This window comes from Sinocyclocheilus anshuiensis, unplaced genomic scaffold, assembly GCF_001515605.1.
Source record: "Sinocyclocheilus anshuiensis isolate Anshui unplaced genomic scaffold, SAMN03320099.WGS_v1.1 scaffold873, whole genome shotgun sequence".
Classification (NCBI taxonomy): domain Eukaryota; kingdom Metazoa; phylum Chordata; class Actinopteri; order Cypriniformes; family Cyprinidae; genus Sinocyclocheilus; species Sinocyclocheilus anshuiensis.
Window position 1 is genome coordinate 346,296 of NW_015557103.1, and position 20,128 is coordinate 366,423.

General features: G+C 37.2%; 1 protein-coding gene across 2 annotated transcripts in view; it reads right to left on the bottom strand.

Annotated features, from left to right (window-relative positions):
* Positions 1 to 20,128, bottom strand: part of LOC107677621 (arf-GAP with GTPase, ANK repeat and PH domain-containing protein 1-like) — a 155,203-nt gene that overhangs the window by 27,703 nt on the left and 107,372 nt on the right. For both annotated transcript variants that reach the window (XM_016472578.1, XM_016472577.1), the window contains 4 exons: positions 17,501 to 17,605; positions 14,442 to 14,607; positions 11,653 to 11,814; positions 5,312 to 5,473 (listed from right to left, as the gene is read on the bottom strand). In XM_016472578.1, the coding sequence (XP_016328064.1) occupies positions 5,312 to 5,473; positions 11,653 to 11,814; positions 14,442 to 14,607; positions 17,501 to 17,605 (595 nt within the window). The remainder of the gene's footprint in view (positions 1 to 5,311; positions 5,474 to 11,652; positions 11,815 to 14,441; positions 14,608 to 17,500; positions 17,606 to 20,128) is intronic.

Sequence of the window (20,128 nt, forward strand, 5' to 3'; positions counted from 1 at the left end):
AAAGACCAATTCAAAAGAACTATTTGTTCTCAAATCAATTTATGAATGTACCAAAAAGCATTAGCATGTCAAGATTTTCAGTGAGTTACTTAAATTTCGGTTTGTTCCACAAAATAATGGCATGACTTCATAAGACTTGAAATAATAAATCTTAAGTCATATGGATACATTTTATATATTAAGTGTTGATACTACTGTACAATGTAATTGTATTAAAATGTATTAATTGTATTTAAATATGCATAAAGTAGTTTTTGTAAAAGAGCAAAACATGATTTTTTTTATTACAGTAATGCTTATGTGATTTTTTTGTATTACAGTAATTAAAATTCAGAGGGAGATTTTGCTTAACTAATGAAAATAATGTCACAATGCAATCTTAATGGTCCTAAAATAAGTTTCATTGTCTTTCAGCAAAATAATATTTCTTTCGATTTTGGAATGAAATATGACCCAAAGTTTTTACCTGGTTTTGTCACATGAGATATTAGCAACACACAGTGTTTCAGCACCACCATGAGAGTACATGTAAATGTGTGCATGCTCTATAAAACACTATGAGCACAGTACCTGACCGTGACAGTATGTGTGTGTTATATAAAACACTATGAGCGTGTTACCTGGCTGGTGGAGCTCATGAATAACAGAGAGGCTGACAGCCTGATCCCTCAGCAGGCCCGCGGCGTGACAGCACTCCCCGGCCCCACGCACAAGTGCTTAATGGCTAAATTGGGAGACTGTTACTAATCGCTTATTGAATAATGAAAGTGACACTGCTGATAAAAGATTTCAATACTGAAGATTATTTATAATATTTCACTTAAGTGCCTGCCTGACGAATGGGGGCTGGGGAAGAGGCCCGGGCAGCGTCTGACAACGTTCAACCTTTTCAAAAAACGTGAATCAGGGCAAGACAAAGTGGCTCTCCAGGGTTAGGAAAAAGAAAAGGGAGGAGGGAGGATGGGGAAAGAGGGAAAGAAAGATAGTGATGGCAAGGAACAAAGACGGGGTGAGTGAGGTAAATTAATGCAACCCCATTTCTCACAGAAGACCCCTACAGGTCAGAAACGACAAGAAAAATCTCTTTGTTTCAGTACAAATGTACAAATGTTACATTTGAAAATATAAAATGTGTTAAACAGGTATGCCACAGTAAAGGAAGAATATAATTCATTTTCATATGACCCCAGAATATTAATCATAATAATCACAGCTTCATTAACAGATTGTGTGTGTTTTTTTTTTGGTAACTTTTACATTTTTTAAGAGTTTTCCAGATTACATTGGAAAATAAAATGTAAGGTTTAGAGATTTATCAACCAAGACTAAATAACATTTTGAAACAATGTTCATGTATCTGCCTTCTACAATCTAAGGACTATCAGGGTTCTCATTTCCCATGATTCCACTCTTCCATGACCACATGGTGGCACCATAGAGAGTATTAAGTGGAACAGATGGTCTCTCAAAAATCTCAAATGCTAAGGTCATGGTAGAGATGGTAGTTGTTCTCAACTGGTTTTGCTTCAATTCCCAAATTTTACATGGATGGCAATCCAATCCAACACTATAAAATCAGACATTGCATTACTATGAAAATTGACTGGCAAAATGATTGTGCATATTAACATATACTAATATATTTTTTTCAGGATTCATTGATGAATAGAATGCTTATTTCATTTGAATAGAAATCTTCAGTAACATTATAAATGTCTTTACTGTCACTTTTGATCAATTTCATGCATTCTTGCTGAATGAAAGTATTAATTTCTTTAAAACAATCTTTCTGACCCCAACCTTTTCAATGGTAGTGTATGCTACATAATTTATTTAATACTAAAATATAATTTATATTATAATAATTAAGTACACAAAACATTGCAATGTGGATATAATGTGGTTATAAGTTATCCGCATGTTTAATTTAGTCTTGGTTTTGCTTTATTTTATTTTGCATAGTTTGAAACTGTCATGAAACCTGTCTATGTTTGTATCTGTCTAATTTGACTTGCTTATACCAAGTGACCAGAATTAAAAAAAAAAAATACTGCATGATGCCTATATATATTACCATTTTATCTATGCACTGTAAGAGAAAATATTATTTTCCTATGTATATTCAATCAATGCCACTGCTTATACATGATTAATCTTGTCAATCTTACATGAGTTACAAAGATTTCTTTAGCATTGTTTTCTGTTCTGTCCGGTAACAGATCTGTGATCCATTTTTTTGGGTCACGACCCCCTAGTTGAGAACCACTGAATGCATAAATATATGATATTTAATACAGCTAGAAATATGCCGAATAAATTTCATTCTGATACACACTGCATGTGACACACTGATGTGTATATATACATGCACACATACTCTTCCCTCATGGACAATATATTGGCCCCCTTTGGGAGAGGATCAATAAGGGTGATTGGGAACATTTTAAACAAGCACTGATCCTCGGCTCTCAAGAGGCCGCGGCCACCCACACAAGCCCAGTCTAATTAATCACACACTCTCTGAGCTGACACACACACATCCATCATTCCTACATCATTCCTCTCTCACACACACAAACACAGACAACCTTACGACACTTCAGAACTGTACGCTAACCCTGTCTAGAGGTTATGAACTACTTCCTGTAAACTGAAGACCCATTTACACCAAGTGTTCCTGAACATTACATTGTAATCTAGCATTTTTTTTTTCCAGTTGCAAATAAATAAACGTTTAGGTTAATTTAATCCAAATTTTCTTTCAAAGAGTAATAAAAGTTTGTCATTGGACATGTTTGATAAATATTGAAATATTACCATTTAATGTAACCATTTTCTATTTTAATACATTTTATAATGTAATGTATTTCTGTGATGCAAAGCTGAATTTTCAGCAGCCATTATTTCAGTCTTCAGCGTCCCATGATCCTTCAGAAATCATTATAATATGCTGATTTGGTGCTCAAGAAACATTTCTTTTTACTATCGATGTTGAAAACAGTTGCTGCTTAATATTTATGTGGAAACTGTAATATATATATATATATATATATATATATATATAACGTTGCAGTTTTTTTTCAGTATTTATAATGGAAACGCTACCTGTCTGATATGCAAAGAAAAAGGAAGAGGTTAATGGAAGTTTCTGCTGTGAACGTGACTACTAAATATAGGCTATACGTGCTTCAAAGTAGCTAACACTACTGTTTACATGTAGTAATATGAAAGATAATAAGCAAAAGAAATGTAATAACTCTTCATTATGTTATGTGCAGGAAAAAAACACGAACTTCTGCGGAGAGTAATGTTCGCGCTGCGCTGTTGTAACTGATCAGCGCTGCGCTGTCAGCTCGGTGGTGCTAGTAAACACGTCCTCTCTACGCTGTCGAGTCGGTCGCGCAGCTCGGTCCGTTGAGCCGTGCCGATGACAGGTCAGCGCGGCGCGGACACTGTAATACCACGCTGTTTCGTCCCACATTTGGGTTGTTTGGCTTCCCATAGCCGTACCACAGCCAAAGATATATTTCAGCAGCTGTGTGACGCAATTGAGCGCGCTGGTTTGCCGTGGAACAGGCTGGTCGGCATTACCACTGATGGCGCCCCGTCTATGACTGGGAAAAAAAATGGACTGGTAGCACTAGTACAAAGAAAGTTAGAAGAGGAAAATGCAGATCCAGCAGTTGTTCTGCACTGCATTATTCACCAACAGGCACTGTGCAGCAAATGCTTGAAATATGAACATGTCATTTCTGTTGTCCTGAAATGTATCAATTACATCAGGTCGAGGAGTTTACAGCACCGCCAGTTTCGAGCCTTTTTAGAAGAAATTGAGTCAACATATGGTGATGTACTTTATTTTACTGAGGAATAGAATGTTCAGAATTGACTTTAAATCATTTTGCAACAATATAAGTCTTGAGCATAACTTTTTCCTTGCTGAATAAATGTTTTTTTAAACAACTTACAGTCCACAAACTTTTGAACAGCAGAGCATGTTATGTGCATTTACATCATATTTAAATGTAGGTCTATTGCAAAGTTGAACAAACAATACTGTGTGTAGTTATATACAATGCTAATTAAACCACTTTAAGCTTCAATTCTCTATGAGAATGAGTACTAAAATAAATACAAATATCTATCCATTGTGTCAGAATGGTAGCTGCAGTGATGAGTGGAGTCTGTGCGTGTGTGAGTGACAGACGGCGTTTAACCGGCTTGTCTGTGTGAGTGTGTAATAATCACTCAGCATATTTCTCTTGCTCCACGCAGGCCTGTCAGCTGCCTGATCCATACTGATGGCAGGAAACATATTACACATCTGCTGCTCAGAAACATCTGTTCCACTGCACCGTCACAGCAGACACAAATTTACTGCATGACGGTGTGTGCTCGCTTGCGTTTATGTGTGTGTGTGACAGCAGCAGTGTATGCAACTTATGGTGTTTATATACATGCTGGTATATGGGAAGTGTTCTTTGATTATAATGAAATGTACAGATGACTGTAGCACCATTCAAAAGGCCTGCTATTCTCCACTTTTCTAATTTAAAAATTATATTTTCAGCATCGGAATTTGAGTGAAAAGTACATGAATTAATATGAATTTCAGAATTTTTATAGTATTTGGTTTGTCCCCGTTTTGCTTTCATGACAGCATCAGTGTAAAATTTGATGATTATGTTATCCAGCATGATTTGAGAATGTTTCTAAGAGCAAGGTGGAAGTTTGACTTTTTCTACAAAGGAGTTCGCACGGTCAATTTCACAATTAAATATAATTTAGATTATATTTAAAAGGACATACACAATGAACAATGTTATATCAAAATAGCTATGTGCGTTATTTCTTGCAGTATAAATGAAGTGGATTACACAGCAATACTGACAAAATAAAAACAGTCACTGTTCTGTACTGAAAAACTTCAAGAACTCTGTTCTATTGCATTTTTTTTTTACTCATACGAATACTAATTTGATTCGTGACCTAGAAATGCAGCATCCTAGAATTTTCCATTTGTTTCCAGGTTTAAACAGGTTTTAAATGTAACATTTTTCTGAGTGGACTTTTGTGCAATAGTTTTTCACACTCACCCTCTTATTACTCACCCTGTAAAACATCATATAACATTACAGTTAGATACGATGTTAAAGATTGTTTAAGAACCAATGCATTACAGTGGTTCTTAGGAACGTGGCTGAGTTTTACAGACCAGGAGATGGTAAAGTAAAGTAAGTAAAGTAAAGATCTGACCAGATCTGAGAGGAAGAGAAGACTACAGATGAAGTGGTACAGAGACCGGATGTACCTTCTGCAGTTCCAGAGAAGCCATCCACCTTGAAGTTGCTGGTACTCTTCTTCCTCCTGTGTTTTTTGCGGTTGGCGTGGGGTGATGGGGGCGGGTCTATCTTTGGACTGGTGGTACTGGATATGCTTGGACTGGAGCATACAGAATCTCCCAGACCGGCATCTGGACACAAAGAGAGAGAAACTGATGTAAACGTTCAGCCCTTTTTTATCTCACGCATATAGAATGTTCTGTGGTGTCTGCTCTGGTTTAAATGATTGAGCGCTCGTGTTCATGTGAGGCCAGTTCTGACTGGCATTTGGCTGGATTTTCCAGCTCAGGCTATCAGAAGGCTGCTTCACTTTTCATAAGCGGCACTGACAGCTGTGACTAGCGGCAGAATAAAATAACATTCAGTTCACATCAATATCAGGCGGGGTGAAAGCGCTGATGTGGGGAGGGGCTGGGGGGATATTCAGGATGGCACGGAGCATGCTCCCAGCCCCGTGCATCAGCAGACAGCCCCAAGGACAGCCGTAACTTATTTTACAATCGCCTAGTCTCAGCTCAAGTGGAAAACGTGACAACTTATCTCTGCTGACAAGATGCCATCCAAAAGTGAACAATTAACCACCTCGTTCTAACAGCCCCTTTGTTCGAGCTCTGCCTCTCACACACCTCAGCGTCAAATACACCTTTTTCCTCTCCCTCATATTCTCCATCATTGTCTTCTCAAGCTCAATGCTTTCTCAAAAAGTTATTTATTAGTCTGGTATAATTCTAGCAGATGTTCAGTCACAGTCCGTTTGCTTTTAGTTTTTTTGTTGTAAGGCATATAGTTACTTCAGAGGAGAGTAAGGGCAACACACCACGACACCACATACATTATTATGGAATAATCTACTTCAAGGCAAATGCTAAATATCTGTCATCTTTTACAACGAACAATACAAACTAAAATAAACCAGTGAGTGATTCTTGTGGGTGGTTGCCAGGTCATTGTGAAAAGCAGTGCTTTAAGGATTAATTTTGGTCTAGATCTATTATTTATTTAAAGGGGTGGTTGATTGCGAGTTCACTTTTTTAACGTTAGTGTGTAATGTTGCTGTTTGAGCATAAACAATATCTGCAAAGTTACGAAGCTGAAAGTTCAATGCAAACGGAGATATCATCTTTTAAAATGTTGGCAGTTTAACGCCTACAAAAATGGCTGGTAGGGACTACAAGAAGTTACTTCCCAGGTTCGTGACATCACAAACCCAGATAAACCCCGCCCTCGGGAACATGCAGCAAAGGGGGCGAGGCCATGCTGTGCTGCGCTGCTTTAGAGAAGAGGAAGAGAAAACTAGGGGTGCACGAAAAAATCTATTCATATATGAATCCGGGACGATTAGACGCACACTAGAGGCGGTTTAGCCAATCACGACACACTGCGCTAGCTAACCAATCAGAGCCCATCGCCTATTTCTGAGGGTGGGGCTTCATAAAAGCAGGAAATGATCGGCACGTTTCTCAAAGAAGGGACAGAGCGGTGTGGAATAAAGGTAAATTATGTGAAAAATAATGCTTTTTTTTTTTTTTTTAAACGAAGCATTAACACATGTTAGATTGCACCCCATAAACACAATCAAGCCTAGAAAAAAAACAGTGAACCACCCCTTTAAGATACTTAAAAAATGCAATTCATACACATAATGACCTGAACTCTGATGAGTACGTTTTAAATTTCTGAATTCAAATTCACGTTAATATTTTTTCAGGGGGTAAAAAATGTCAGGGTGATACATCCTCCCTCACAATTTATTTTTTTTTTCTTGAAAATGCTTACATTGCATACACTTATGTATTCATGAATTCAATTCAGCAAGGATGTATTAAATACATCAAAAGTGACAGTAAAGACATTTATAATGTTACAAAATATTTCTATTTCAAATAAAGGATGTTGTTTTGAACGTTTTGTTCATTAAAAATCGTTGAGCACCAAATCAGCATAGTATGATTTCTGAAGGATCATGTGACACTGAATACTGAAATAATGGCTGCTGAAAATAATTACATGAATTACATTTCAAAATATATTAAAATAGAAAACAGTAATTTGTCTTGTTTAGTATAAGAGGCTTATTTCAAAAACATTAAAAAAAAAACCTTACCGACCTATTTTGAACGGTAATGTAAACCCACTGAAAATAATATGTACGGTTTTCAAAACTATGAAAGCAACATGAATACAAAGAGTACATATCTAGCTATGAACATGCTATGTGCATTTTCTTGGTTGCTGCTAAGCCATTGTTAGTTCGAAAGAGACAGAAGGAAGAAGGGACATCCCTATGCTTAAAAAAATAAATATGAGTGCATTAATCAACAAGTTGGGTGACGTGACATGACATCAGGGTGGCCAGGAACTTATCTTAAGGCGGGTCGAACCAAAGCATGTACCCCAGAGCACCTAAACACAGCAGCGGTAATCAAAGAGACACTCATTACTTCTGCTGCTGTTTGTCTCTCATTATTAAGCGAAAGAGCGGGAGGATCAAGAATAGCCACAGAGGGAGGGACAGAGGGGATATTTTTATGTGCAACTGTCTGCTTGGAGCAAAGGATGCTCCAGGTAAAGAGACAGGGATGTCACTGCCTTTCCCATGCCCTCAAGACAACATGGAGTGGGACAAAAACGCAGAGTGCCCGATCACTGGAGGGGATCTTATCTCCTTTAAACGGACTTGGCTTTGTTTCCTCTGGAATAAAAGAGCTCATTACTGAGGCTGTGTTTTTCAAATGGCAGCCAAGTCCAGTCAGGACGAGTCTGCTCTGATGTGATCCAACTCATTCAGATGGCACACAGCCAAGTATCAACCACTGTAGATCTTTTCAACTTTGACCCTCTACCAATTACACTTTAAAGGCATCTTTAGTTCTAAATGATCTCAGTTCATCCAGCTGAGTTTATTTTGTATAAAAAGCACAAGGTTGTCAGTATCTGTTTTGTCACAATAATTGCGTTGTGGGAAATGAATTAGCAATCTTACTTATAGACCACTATTTTTTTCTGCTGATTTGCATGATTGAGTTCAACAAAATCAATAAAAACTTTCCATCATGTACAGTTTTTTTTCTCACAAAAACAGAAGTTATATCATTTATAAATATATAATTTAGAGATATATAATATATAATTTGAAAAATCTCGTCTTTAATGTACTTGCGAAAATAACAAAGGCAGTCAAATATCAAAAGTTTAGTTTTAATGATGATAAGACGTCTTCAAAATGGATAATTTAACTTACAACTTTGCAAAGGAGTGGAGAAATATGTTCAAATACTCCATTTAATAACTTTCCATAAACACATTTGTCAAAAAATCTATAATTTTCTGTCACCCTTTGAATGTACAGGTGCATCTCAATAAATTAGAATGTCGTGGAAAAGTTCATTTATTTCAGTAATTCAACTCAAATTGTGAAACTCGTGTATTAAATAAATTCAATGCACACAGACTGAAGTAGTTTAAGTTTTTGGTTCTTTTAATTGTGATGATTTTGGCTCACATTTAACAAAAACCCACCAATTCACTATCTCAACAAATTAGAATATGGTGACATGCCAATCAGCTAATCAACTCAAAACACCTGCAAAGGTTTCCTGAGCCTTCAAAATGGTCTCTCAGTTTGGTTCACTAGGCTACACAATCATGGGGAAGACTGCTGATCTGACAGTTGTCCAGAAGACAATCATTGACACCCTTCACAAGGAGGGTAAGCCACAAACATTCATTGCCAAAGAAGCTGGAATTGAGGCAGTAATTAAAGCAAAAGGAGCCCCTACCAAGTATTGAGTACATGTACAGTAAATGAACATACTTTCCAGAAGGCCAACAATTCACTAAAAATGTTTTTTTATTGGTAGCAGAAAACATCTGGGTCATGTTTGCATTTTCTTCTGTCACTGGTAATAATTCATTATTTTATGCATAATTAGGCATAAAATAATGTCATTAGAAATAATTCACATGTGGAAATCAGCTGAGCATTGAACAAATAGTTGTAAACTGGCTCAGAGGAAAACAGGAATCATGTCTTTGTGGCAGTTTTCTGGTGATCAAGGGACAATACAAGACTTCCTCACCTTATGAATAAATGTTGAAAGCTAAAATGCTACAAAATGCACATATTTTGTGAGAAACCGATGTGCGAGAGAGAGAGAGAGAGAGAGAGAGAGAGAGAGAGAGAAAAAAATTTAAAAACAGTACCTCACCTTCAGCATTATAATTATTTCACCCGCGCCGGACAGAGACTGAGACGGTGCCGCTGCAGGTCGTGCCAAACCTCTCACGGCAGCGTCATCAGCTTGAGATCGTTTTTTTGAGATCGGCCTTTTTAGAGACTGCCGATCGATCATCCCAACGTGATTATCGGCCGATAGTGATCGGTAGCCGATCAATCGGAGGACCCCTAATCATTATTAACATACATTTGATCATAATCTCGATATGATATCATTTATCGCCCGACTCTAATTTAGGCTATTTATAGAACGTGCTTGGCGGGCGACTCGGAGACTCCATGCGGGCTACCAGGTGCCCACGGGTACCACGTTGGTGACCACTGGGCTAGAGGTTAGTCAACAGTCTCTTCCTCACAGCACAAAGCAAAGAACGTCAGTTAATTACTTTGCTATCACTTATCTCTCTCCACTTCTCTCAGAAAAAAGATAGGATCTCATTCCTGTCAGCTCCTGGGGGCAAGAGGTGACAAGCAATCAGCATCCGGCACTACCGTCATCCAGGCAGCCATCAGATCTGTTCAGTCAGACTGTGGACAGACACATCATTAGGCCAGCAGAAAGGTTATTTTTAAGAATTTCCTGGGGGGGGGAAGCATACAAGCACTCACGCAACCTCATAACACAGCCCTCCAGAGTGCCGCAGTGTCCGAACAACCATCCGGAATATCACTGAAGCAGGGGCCACTTATGGATTCTCCCACCAACTCCACTTTTGTTTTAATGCTGAAGTCACTGATACACACATTGACACATACAGAGAATTCTTCATATACTTACTGTTTAAGAGAGGTTATCTATCCACATATTTTTATCTTTATTTAATTTTGTGTATTTTCTTTTCAGTTTAGGTTTCAATTCGTTAGTTTTTATGGTGAATAAATAATTTTAGTTTGTTTTTTGAAATTATGACTCATTTTATTTCTAATTCTGTTTAGTTTTTGTTCATCTTGTAGTGCCCTCTCTTGGTGTGTAGCACCTCCAGCTCTGCATGTTCTTCCAAAACTGCTGCATTTCAGTACAGATTAAGTACAGATTGTTTTGTATACAAATGTAATGTGGCCTCAGCAAAGAGGCTGTTTACGGATAGGGCAAACCTTTCAGCAAACCAAAAGTTTACAAATGTGAAAAGGGAATTTACATAGAAGTCTTAAAGGCACAGTAGCAATTGCAAGGCCCTTTACACACTCTACAGATAATGTACACAGTGTTGCATACCAGAAGAACTGTTTCACCGCTGAGCCTTTTTTTTAAATATTTTTTTTTTGCTGAACTCAGAAAATGTTGACACTATAAAACAACTCAAAATTTTTTATTCCACACAAAGGAATAGGTATACAAACAGCACGTTCTACTTACCAAGTCTTACTGAATCTAGACTATTAAACAGTTTATAGCTATACTAGTGAATTAAGAATTACAATAAGAAAACTGACATTTTAAAAGATGTACTGTTGAAGTCATGTGTGGGGTCTGTGGCTCAGCTGTGTGCGTGTAGAGCCCTGCTGCAGAAACGCCCAGGAGCCCGTTTAAGTGTTTCACAGCTTTAATTGTTATCAGGGGTAAACACAGAGACAACTACATGCAGGGGTCAAACGGCAGGCCTAAAACTAGTCACACCATGTCACTGCAGTTCATCAGCACAAATAAAAACATTGTGCCTGACAGCTGTCAGTCCAATAGTGACGTCTGTGTAAATGCCCATTTCCCCTTGTGGCTGTTTAGACATGAAATATTTCATAAAAATAGCCAAGTATGAAATTCTCTGACAACAAAAAGGTGACAGACTGATAAACATCATGCTCCAAACATTTCTCTTCTGCTAGCGACTCGTCGTCGACAGATGAGCCTTTGGTAATGTGGTTCTCCTGAGTGGCCATTATTTTGATAAACAGTTAAAGCAGCATTAGAGCTTGACACAAGGATCAATGAAAGGTGGGGTGGGTGTATGTGCGTGTTTACAACTATAGGATAACAAATCACTGTTTAAGAAAAACCTTCCACCAAGATGATGACAAGCAAACCCCCCAAAGCAGTTTGAGGGGGCTGCACATGGTAATGCGCTCTACACTTACCTGTGCTGATTCCTGAGTTGGCAATGACTGTGGCATCACTCCATTGGTCAGCGCTGGACACAGAGTATGAGCGCTGATGCATCCCATCCGGCCGACTGTTAAACGACACCAGACTGATGCCACTCGCCATCTGAGACGCAGAAGAACTACTGGTCACAGAGCCTGCGGGAGAGACGCATGATAATTAATACACCATTAATATGATATACCCAATGCAACACATTTCCTGATTTGTTCTTGTCATCTGTAATGCCATATAGTTTTTGTTTGCATTATGGTGTACATTTAGAGTGTAGTTTTGTTTTTGTTTTTTTGCAAACTCGAGTTTTTATAATGTTAATAAATATATTTTTACAACATGTACAATGTATTGGCACTATACTGGTTATCAGCCAATATTAGAATTCGTATTTTTTAAGCAGTATTGGTCAGTTATTTAATAATGTATGGTCATTTAAAAAATGTTTACATTTAGATTACCTTTGTAATCATAATCAAAGTTTATATTTAAAAAATTATGAATAATTCAGTAAGGGGCTAGTTCTGTCATGTCAATGTGTATATTCTGTCAATAAAAGCCTAGAATAAATGTGATCATATAAAGTGATTGTGTCTCTTCAGAAGACTTAGTTTAAACAGTTTACTGTAGATTGGATTACTTTTATAATGTCTTTATGAACTTTTTGAAGCTTACAATTGTGGCTACCTGGACTTTCAATGAACGGATGAGAGAATATAAAAAAAATCTCCATTTGTATTCGAAAAATGTATGAAAATCTTAGCTTCATGTCATTTCAAAATCATAAATAAATGATAATTTTTGTAATTTCGGGGTGAACTAACCTGTTAAATGTAATATGTAGCAAATTCAAAATAAATAAATTAATAAAAAAAAATATATATATATAAAAAAAGTAATTCAAAACATAAAAACTATAACAGGACGTCAAAGATGCTAATGTACATTGTTAAAAAAAAAGAAGAAAATATACAGGTAATTTTCTGCCAGGACCTTGCCCAGTAATTTTTACAGACATTTCCATTAATTCTAAATACTTCCATTAAATCTTATACTGTATATTGTTGTGATGCATGTCATTTGTAGCATTTAAAATAATTACATTTTTAGCGCTTTCATTTATTTAGACAAGACAGTATGCAATTTTAATACCATCCCCAACAAGAGAATGATTATCAACTTACTGATATTGACCAAAATTTTTATATCAATGCATCCCTAATTTTTTGACTTCTAGGTGTCGTCTTCGCAATACTTTTTGTTAATGATAATACTAATAAGTGTAACTAGCACTCATGCACAAAACTTCTTGATTTGTTGTCATCGAGGAGCATAAATAGTGACATTAGATTACTCGAAGGTTAATTATCACCACCGTGAGGCATCAATAAACTGCAGAAGAGGTTCATCTGACTCACATGGAAATTAAAGTGGACATCATAGGAAGTCGCATTTAATCGCACTAATAAGATTTCACCACAGCTGAGCAGAAAAGAACGTGGGAGGGACATGATATGACGTGCACATACAGACTCAAACACTAACAACCATAAGGCTTCTGGGCTTACGAACAGAACAAATCTAACTTCAACAATTTAACAGTTTGTCCAATAGCAGTGAACAAAATGTAAATAACACTGATTTGATGATACCGCTTGCTCTAGCTACAGTCACACACACACAGAAAGAAGAAGAAAAAAAAAAAAAGGGGTTCAGTAAATACTTTCCGTTTTTTAATATGTTGTTATTGTTGCAAAAAGGTGTAGCCACAGGCCTCCACTGGACTGTTGCAAACTCGACTGAATGAAATGTCACGACTCAATTTAATCTCCATTGTAGCAGATAAATCAGACGGCAGCACCTTTGGGTAAATGGCAAAAGCTGATCATATTTCAGGAGAACCCTGATAAACTACATTTTTACATCAGTGGTCGTCTGGAGGAAAGTAAACACTATGTATGTATGAGGGCAGAGAAGGGTCTACACACACACACACACACACACACACACACACACACACACACACACACACACACACACACACAAACGTGCGTGTGTGTGTGTGCGCACCCAAGAAGGGTCTTTAACACTCCTTGGGGGGCTTAAGGATTGTTGATCCAATGAGTGTTACACGAATAACTAAACAATAACTTAATTGTTTAATTCTCTACTAATGAAGACCGCTTCTTAGGCCTATTATATTGACATTAAGATACTTTTATAATACATTTGTTTTCTTGGAAAGAACTTGCTAAAACAATGTAAGGAAATGTTTTGTATTATTTCTAATATGTATTAAGTATTAGAATTAATTACTTTAATTTATACTAAATTAAATATATTGTATTATCCATTCATTCATTTTCCAAACCACTTTGTCCAATGTGTGGTCACAGATATGTTGGAGGCTATTTTCTCAGGCCATAGGCAGGGGAACACCCTGGATGGATGAACAGTATGTATTTTATTACATAAAATAAAAATGAAAATTACACTTCATAATTTATATTATTATTATGTCATTTTGATATATCACTATATTATATTACATAATTAAAAAAAACAAAAAAACAAAGCAAGATCATGTTTCATGGATAGATAGTCAGTATATTATATTTGATCATATTAAATAATTTATATAATTATCAAATTTTTGTTATATTATTTTACGTTATTATCCGATTTTATTTAATATAAAATACATAAAACAAAGCAAAGTAAAGCCAAAAAAAAGAGAAAAAAAAGACAAGACAAGACAATATCATGTTACCTGGTGTCTGTCCAAGCTGCAGGTTACTCATGTCCTTGGTCAGCCCATTGGTTTTGGGACTGGGGGCCGCACATGTGGAGATGGCCCTGGGGGGCCTCTTCCCTGGAACCTTCACTGTAGTCCGAAGCAGGTCGATCTCCTTCCCATGAACATTCTGCATATAATCCTTTAGTAAAAATGACAAAAGGATTACTACAACAGCATTGGACACTCTGGATGAAAAGTGTCTACTAAATGTATTTTGTCAGCACACAGTTAATTCTGTCCACCCTCTGGAGGTGAAGAAATCAACATTAATGTATTTGATATTCACAGTGAAGTGCAGAAAAGCAGCCGTTTAGATCACTTCTTCTTCTGAGCTTCTTTTTCCTCTTCTGCGGATCACAGCATGCCATCGCAGCATGTGTTTGGCTTCTGACTGCGTTGTCTGGATTTGTGCGTGGCTTTGCTTGCATTGATGATGAAAGTTACTCAATGCTAATAGGGATGCAATTACCAGCCGCAAGCTGTTGGCCCGCCACTCCTGAAGGGCTCTCCTGTGGCTTGTTAAACCGCGTTGAGAGCTCTTGGCTTTGAATTGCCCTTTTGTTGGCCTCTAGTGAGGGATGGACACGTTATGCTCTTGCTGTACACAGACTATACACAGAGATTCTCAGGTCTTTGTGTTGTTTGATTGGCACTCAGCTGATGTATGGCAGTTCCGGGTGGTACCCTCTCCCTCTCAAAGCCTTGCTCCTGCTCATTAAGGCGAAAGACTCCACGAAGCTGCTCTATTGAAGAACATATGTTATTGCGTTTCAGGTAGGACATACACTCCGGGGACTGGTCCATATGTAACTCTTGATTTAAAATAAAGGACGAGCAAACCACTTGAGGGATTTAGTTAAGGGAGTTGAGTGCTCAAATGTGAACAGTTGATGAAAGGATCATCATCTGGCCACTTCAGGGGCAGACGTGCATTTAAAATTGATGCTCCACATTGATGAATCTATCAAATCGCACTGTGCTAAATCATAATCACGTAACGTTTAACAAAAAAGTGTAAGTTGAATGAAACGCACAATAGTTATGTGCCCCAAAAAAAAGATTACATAAAGTTGTGGCGTGGTTGTAATGGATGTGAACATGGATGAGTTATTTGGGATTTTTTCCTCACTAATTAGGTTGCATCTATTGCTATCCACTTAATCAGCTGCATTAATGTGATTTCTTTTTCACATAGTTGAGCAATTAAGAGCCCTGATTGAGTTTCATCCTATTAGCCTCCGCAAACATTCTAATTGATGCCTGTGTAGCAGACACCTGCTGATGAGAGGAACCTGTTCACAGCCAAAGGGAGGAGGGGGACCATACATCATGACGCACACTTCCTTTAATTCACCCAGACGAGCTGGCTGGACTAAAATCTGTCAATGTGTCAGGAGGGCATCTAACCCAGTGATGGGTCTGAAAGGGTTCAGATAACAGAAAATCTAAATATAAGGAAGGAAAAAAATGTAGTTGACCATATAATTAAGCAAACTTTTAAAAACAGAGGGGAAAAAGACACTTCCCATATCTTATCTACCATATAGATTTTTTGTCACAAATTGTGATTTTTTTTTTCTCATCCCTAAACAATAAATAAAATAACTTTACTTTAAAAAGTTGAAAAATGAAAATTCTTCTGAAAATCTATTTAATCAGCATTTTCAAGCTTCAAAAAGTACATAAAAACAGCCAAAACAAGTCTATCATCGTTTCTGTCCATTTTTTGTCCACCCGGACCACTCGATTAATATGGATTATATGAATCGAGTGGTCCGGATGGACAAAAGAATTGACAAAAATGATGATAGATTATTAAAAACATCTGCACTACACATGAGGATGAGTAAATGAAAAATCCCTTTAATAAGTAAATCTATAATAAATAATATAATATATAATACAGCAGCAACAGCAATTTAGACATTATAATTTTGGTCTATATCTAATTTATACCAATAAACTAATTTAGGCCTATACTGGCCTGAACTTGACAAAATACAGGCTACAACAGAAATGACCAGATATTTACAGTAAAACTAAAATCAGTGATGACTGGTTATCTATTTACTGATTCAATTGTGAAAACATTTTCAATTTTAAGTCAAAATCTATAATACACTTAAGAACTTACCATTTCATTGTTTACTAAAGTTAAGTTTAGTTGTAACACTTGGTATTTTTAATAAGATATTTACTATTTTTTTGCTTTCATAATGTGAAAAAGAGAACAGACACTGTGGTATGTATATATGTCTGTCTATCTATCTATAATCTATCAAAATGACAGAACATTTACAAAATTCAGTAAATGAACAAAAAGCTCTAAAGCCATACCCTCACTACAATGTGTTTTGTGTGGTGAATTATTGGTTGTAGAGAGCATGAGATAAAAATGATATAATTCAAAGTTTTTGCATGGACATATTGCAGATTTGTTCATTTAAATCATAAAACTACCTTGTTCTTGTTCAGAGTTCAAGGTCTGACTACATGCTAGCCATATATTTTCTTTTTTTTAATTTAATTTTTAAAAATTAAAAAAAAATGTTTTTATCCATTTATTCTAGACAGTATCTTTCATCTGCATTCGAGATGCCAAACGCACTTTGGAATTGGTTAGCACTAACAATAAGGTCTGATTACACTCCAAAAAAAATCCAGAGAGGGAAAACAACCAATAAAAGATGGCCATTTCCACTGGTGTGTGGGCAAACAGGTCGTCCGAGTTGATGATTATGACAAGCCATTACAGCGTTATATTACACATCAACCGCTTCAGCCGTGTGCAAACAGATGAGTCGGTAATTAAGGACAAGACAGCATCATCAGACACCATGCTTACTGAGGCAGACACAATAATCCGCTAAACGTCAGTGAAAAGAACATAAAAAAAACCTGGATGTTACAGTGACTGGTGAACAGAGAATAATAACAACATTAACAGGGCAGGACCAATAAGATGAGGAGAAAGGCAAATACAATACAGGTGTACTGGCGGTGTGTGTGTGTGTGTGTGTGTTGGTACTCACATGCAGACTAGGATGATATGTGAGGACTCCGTTGTCACAAAGTGTGACATATTTCTTCTTCCACTCTTTGTTCAGTGACTTGCCGCTTCTTTTCAGCAACATGCCCTGATACACAAAGACAGAAATACACAGTTTATTCATCATTACCGAATATTAACAGTATTCATTTATTATTGTCTCTCATAAATATTGTGAACAACACAGCATCATGGTCTGAAAAATTGTTTATAAAATGCTTTATAGTGTGAGAGAGGGTTAAAACTGTCTGTGGTTCATAAAGTATCTCCCAATTTTCTCTCACACACACACACACACACACACACACACACAACACTCAATTATTTTGTACTCAAGTGAACAGAAAGTTTATTTGCATACTTTGAGGAGAGCGAGGGGAAAAAAACGCACTGTGAGCTAGCTACACATGCAAATTGGCCTTCGAGTGTTAGCGAGCACATTAGCACTATGACACGAGCACTAACCTTCCTCTCCTACGCACATCAGTGGTGGCTGACTGCCCATTTAAGGGTCCGGCCGCCCACACCTCATTTCAGCCAAATTCATTAGGCAAGAAGGGAATAAAACTGTCCGCTGATTAGCAATTATGCTGCTGCGGCGGCGTGTCACTTCGCTGGACTTGTTAAACATTAATGCGCAGACAGGACGGATAATAATAGATTTCTTGCTCTGGCTGCCACGGAGCCTTCAACACCAGAGCTGACAAGTTTCTGTCACTCGCTGCCTATTTCTCTTCTTGCTGTTTTTGTCTCAGTCACTCCACAGCCTGAATTTTCATTAAAAAATGCAACAATGCATGTAAAATAGAAGAAAAGAAAAAGGAAGGAAAGTTTTGTCACGACTTTCATTACATTAAGACATCAAAATAATATTATAATATATTTGTATATCATTTTAATAATATATTTAACATTAGACTATAAATATGAATTTCTATGATCAAATATAGTGATTAAAAGAGGTTTTAACAGCATGGGATGGAATGGGAATAAAATAAAAATTTAATTTGTAAGACCTTTCAGAATATTAAATACTAAAAAAAGTTTTTTTTTGTTTTTTTTTTTGTGCAACAGTGTATTGGATACTTGAAAGTTACACCTGATTTTTGTGGAAAGCCAATAAAAACATTTTTTAAAAAGACTGAAGAGCACCAAATGACAATAACAACATTTCGTGACACTGCATCTGTCACTCAGAGCCAGTGTAAAACTTTCTAAATAGAAATGTAAATAAAAAATTAAAAAAGTGCATTTATTTTTGATCATGTGCTCTAGTATGATTTTTACATTGTTTTATTTCATATATGTTGTGGAACCTTTCTGAGATCAGCCTGGCCTCGTGTGACACATATATGCTTGTTCTAAGATCAGCTGGGTTTTAGTTAATGAGGCCTGTAACTGTTCTGAGATCAGTCTGGCCCTGGGTCATGGAGATTTACGTGTGGGAGGATGTTCCCTTAGGTCAGACTGCACGTCTGTACACTCTAGACCCAGTATTCAAGACAAGAGAAGAGCGCTTCCTGGGGGAAATAACAACAGGCTCTCCTGCTGAGTGGTAAACACAAGTTGACGAGCTTTTTAATTTCCTAACAAGGGTGCTGCCGCTAGCGGCCCATCTGTCACATAGGGTGAATATCCATTACTTCATTAACTAAGACTGAGATGTGTGAATGTGTGTGTTTGTGTGTGAGGCCCAGGGAGAAAAAAAAGAGCAAAAATGAAAGGGGGTAAGAGAGAGAAAGAAAGGGATGGACAGATTGAGAGAGAAAAAGAAGATGATCTTTAAATGAGGGTGTATGTGTGGGGTCTCTCCAGGCATGGTGTATTGGGCAGGTAGCTGCCTCAACCTGCTTTGGATCTAGGTATATTAATTTTGCACATCCATCGGGAAGATGACAAGCGATCAATCAGCAGGAGAGGCTAACTGAACACCACGTCACTTCTCTGATGGGAGTAATCGTTCATTATTTAAGGCCTGGGCCGGTGACACCCTGCTTGCCTCTATTTTACCCTCCCCTGGTTGACAACCTGCAAGGTCTTGTAATGTTGCAAACAGGGGCCAAAAAAATAAATCTCAAGCAGACATTTCCTACTCACTACAAACCAGTGGCCAGTTGCATAAACATAGCCGCTATGTTAAAGGGTTAGTTCACCCAAAAATGAAAATTAGCCCACAAATTACTCACCCTCAAGTCATCCTAGGTGTATATGACTTTCTTCTTTCAGACGAATCCAGTCGGAGTTATATTAAAAATTGTCTTTGATTTTTCAAGCTGTTTAACGCCACTCAGCGGGTGTTGCATGCATCAGTCCAAAAGTAGTTAAATAAAAAGCGCCCATCCATAAAAAAAATGTCTCACACGGCTCCGGGGGGTGAACAAAGGCCTCCTGTACCGAATCGATGCGTTTTTGTAAGAAAAATATCCATATTCAAAACGTAATAATCACTTTAATGTAGCTTGCGCCAACAGTCCTACACGGAAGCAGCTCCGGGCGGATGACGTATGAGTTCAACGCTGCGCATGTGCCGGTGAGCCTAGTGAAAACCAATGTTTGTTAACAGGAGCAAAGGAAGCAAAGTTTCCTTACTTTAGCAAAGGAAAACCAGTCT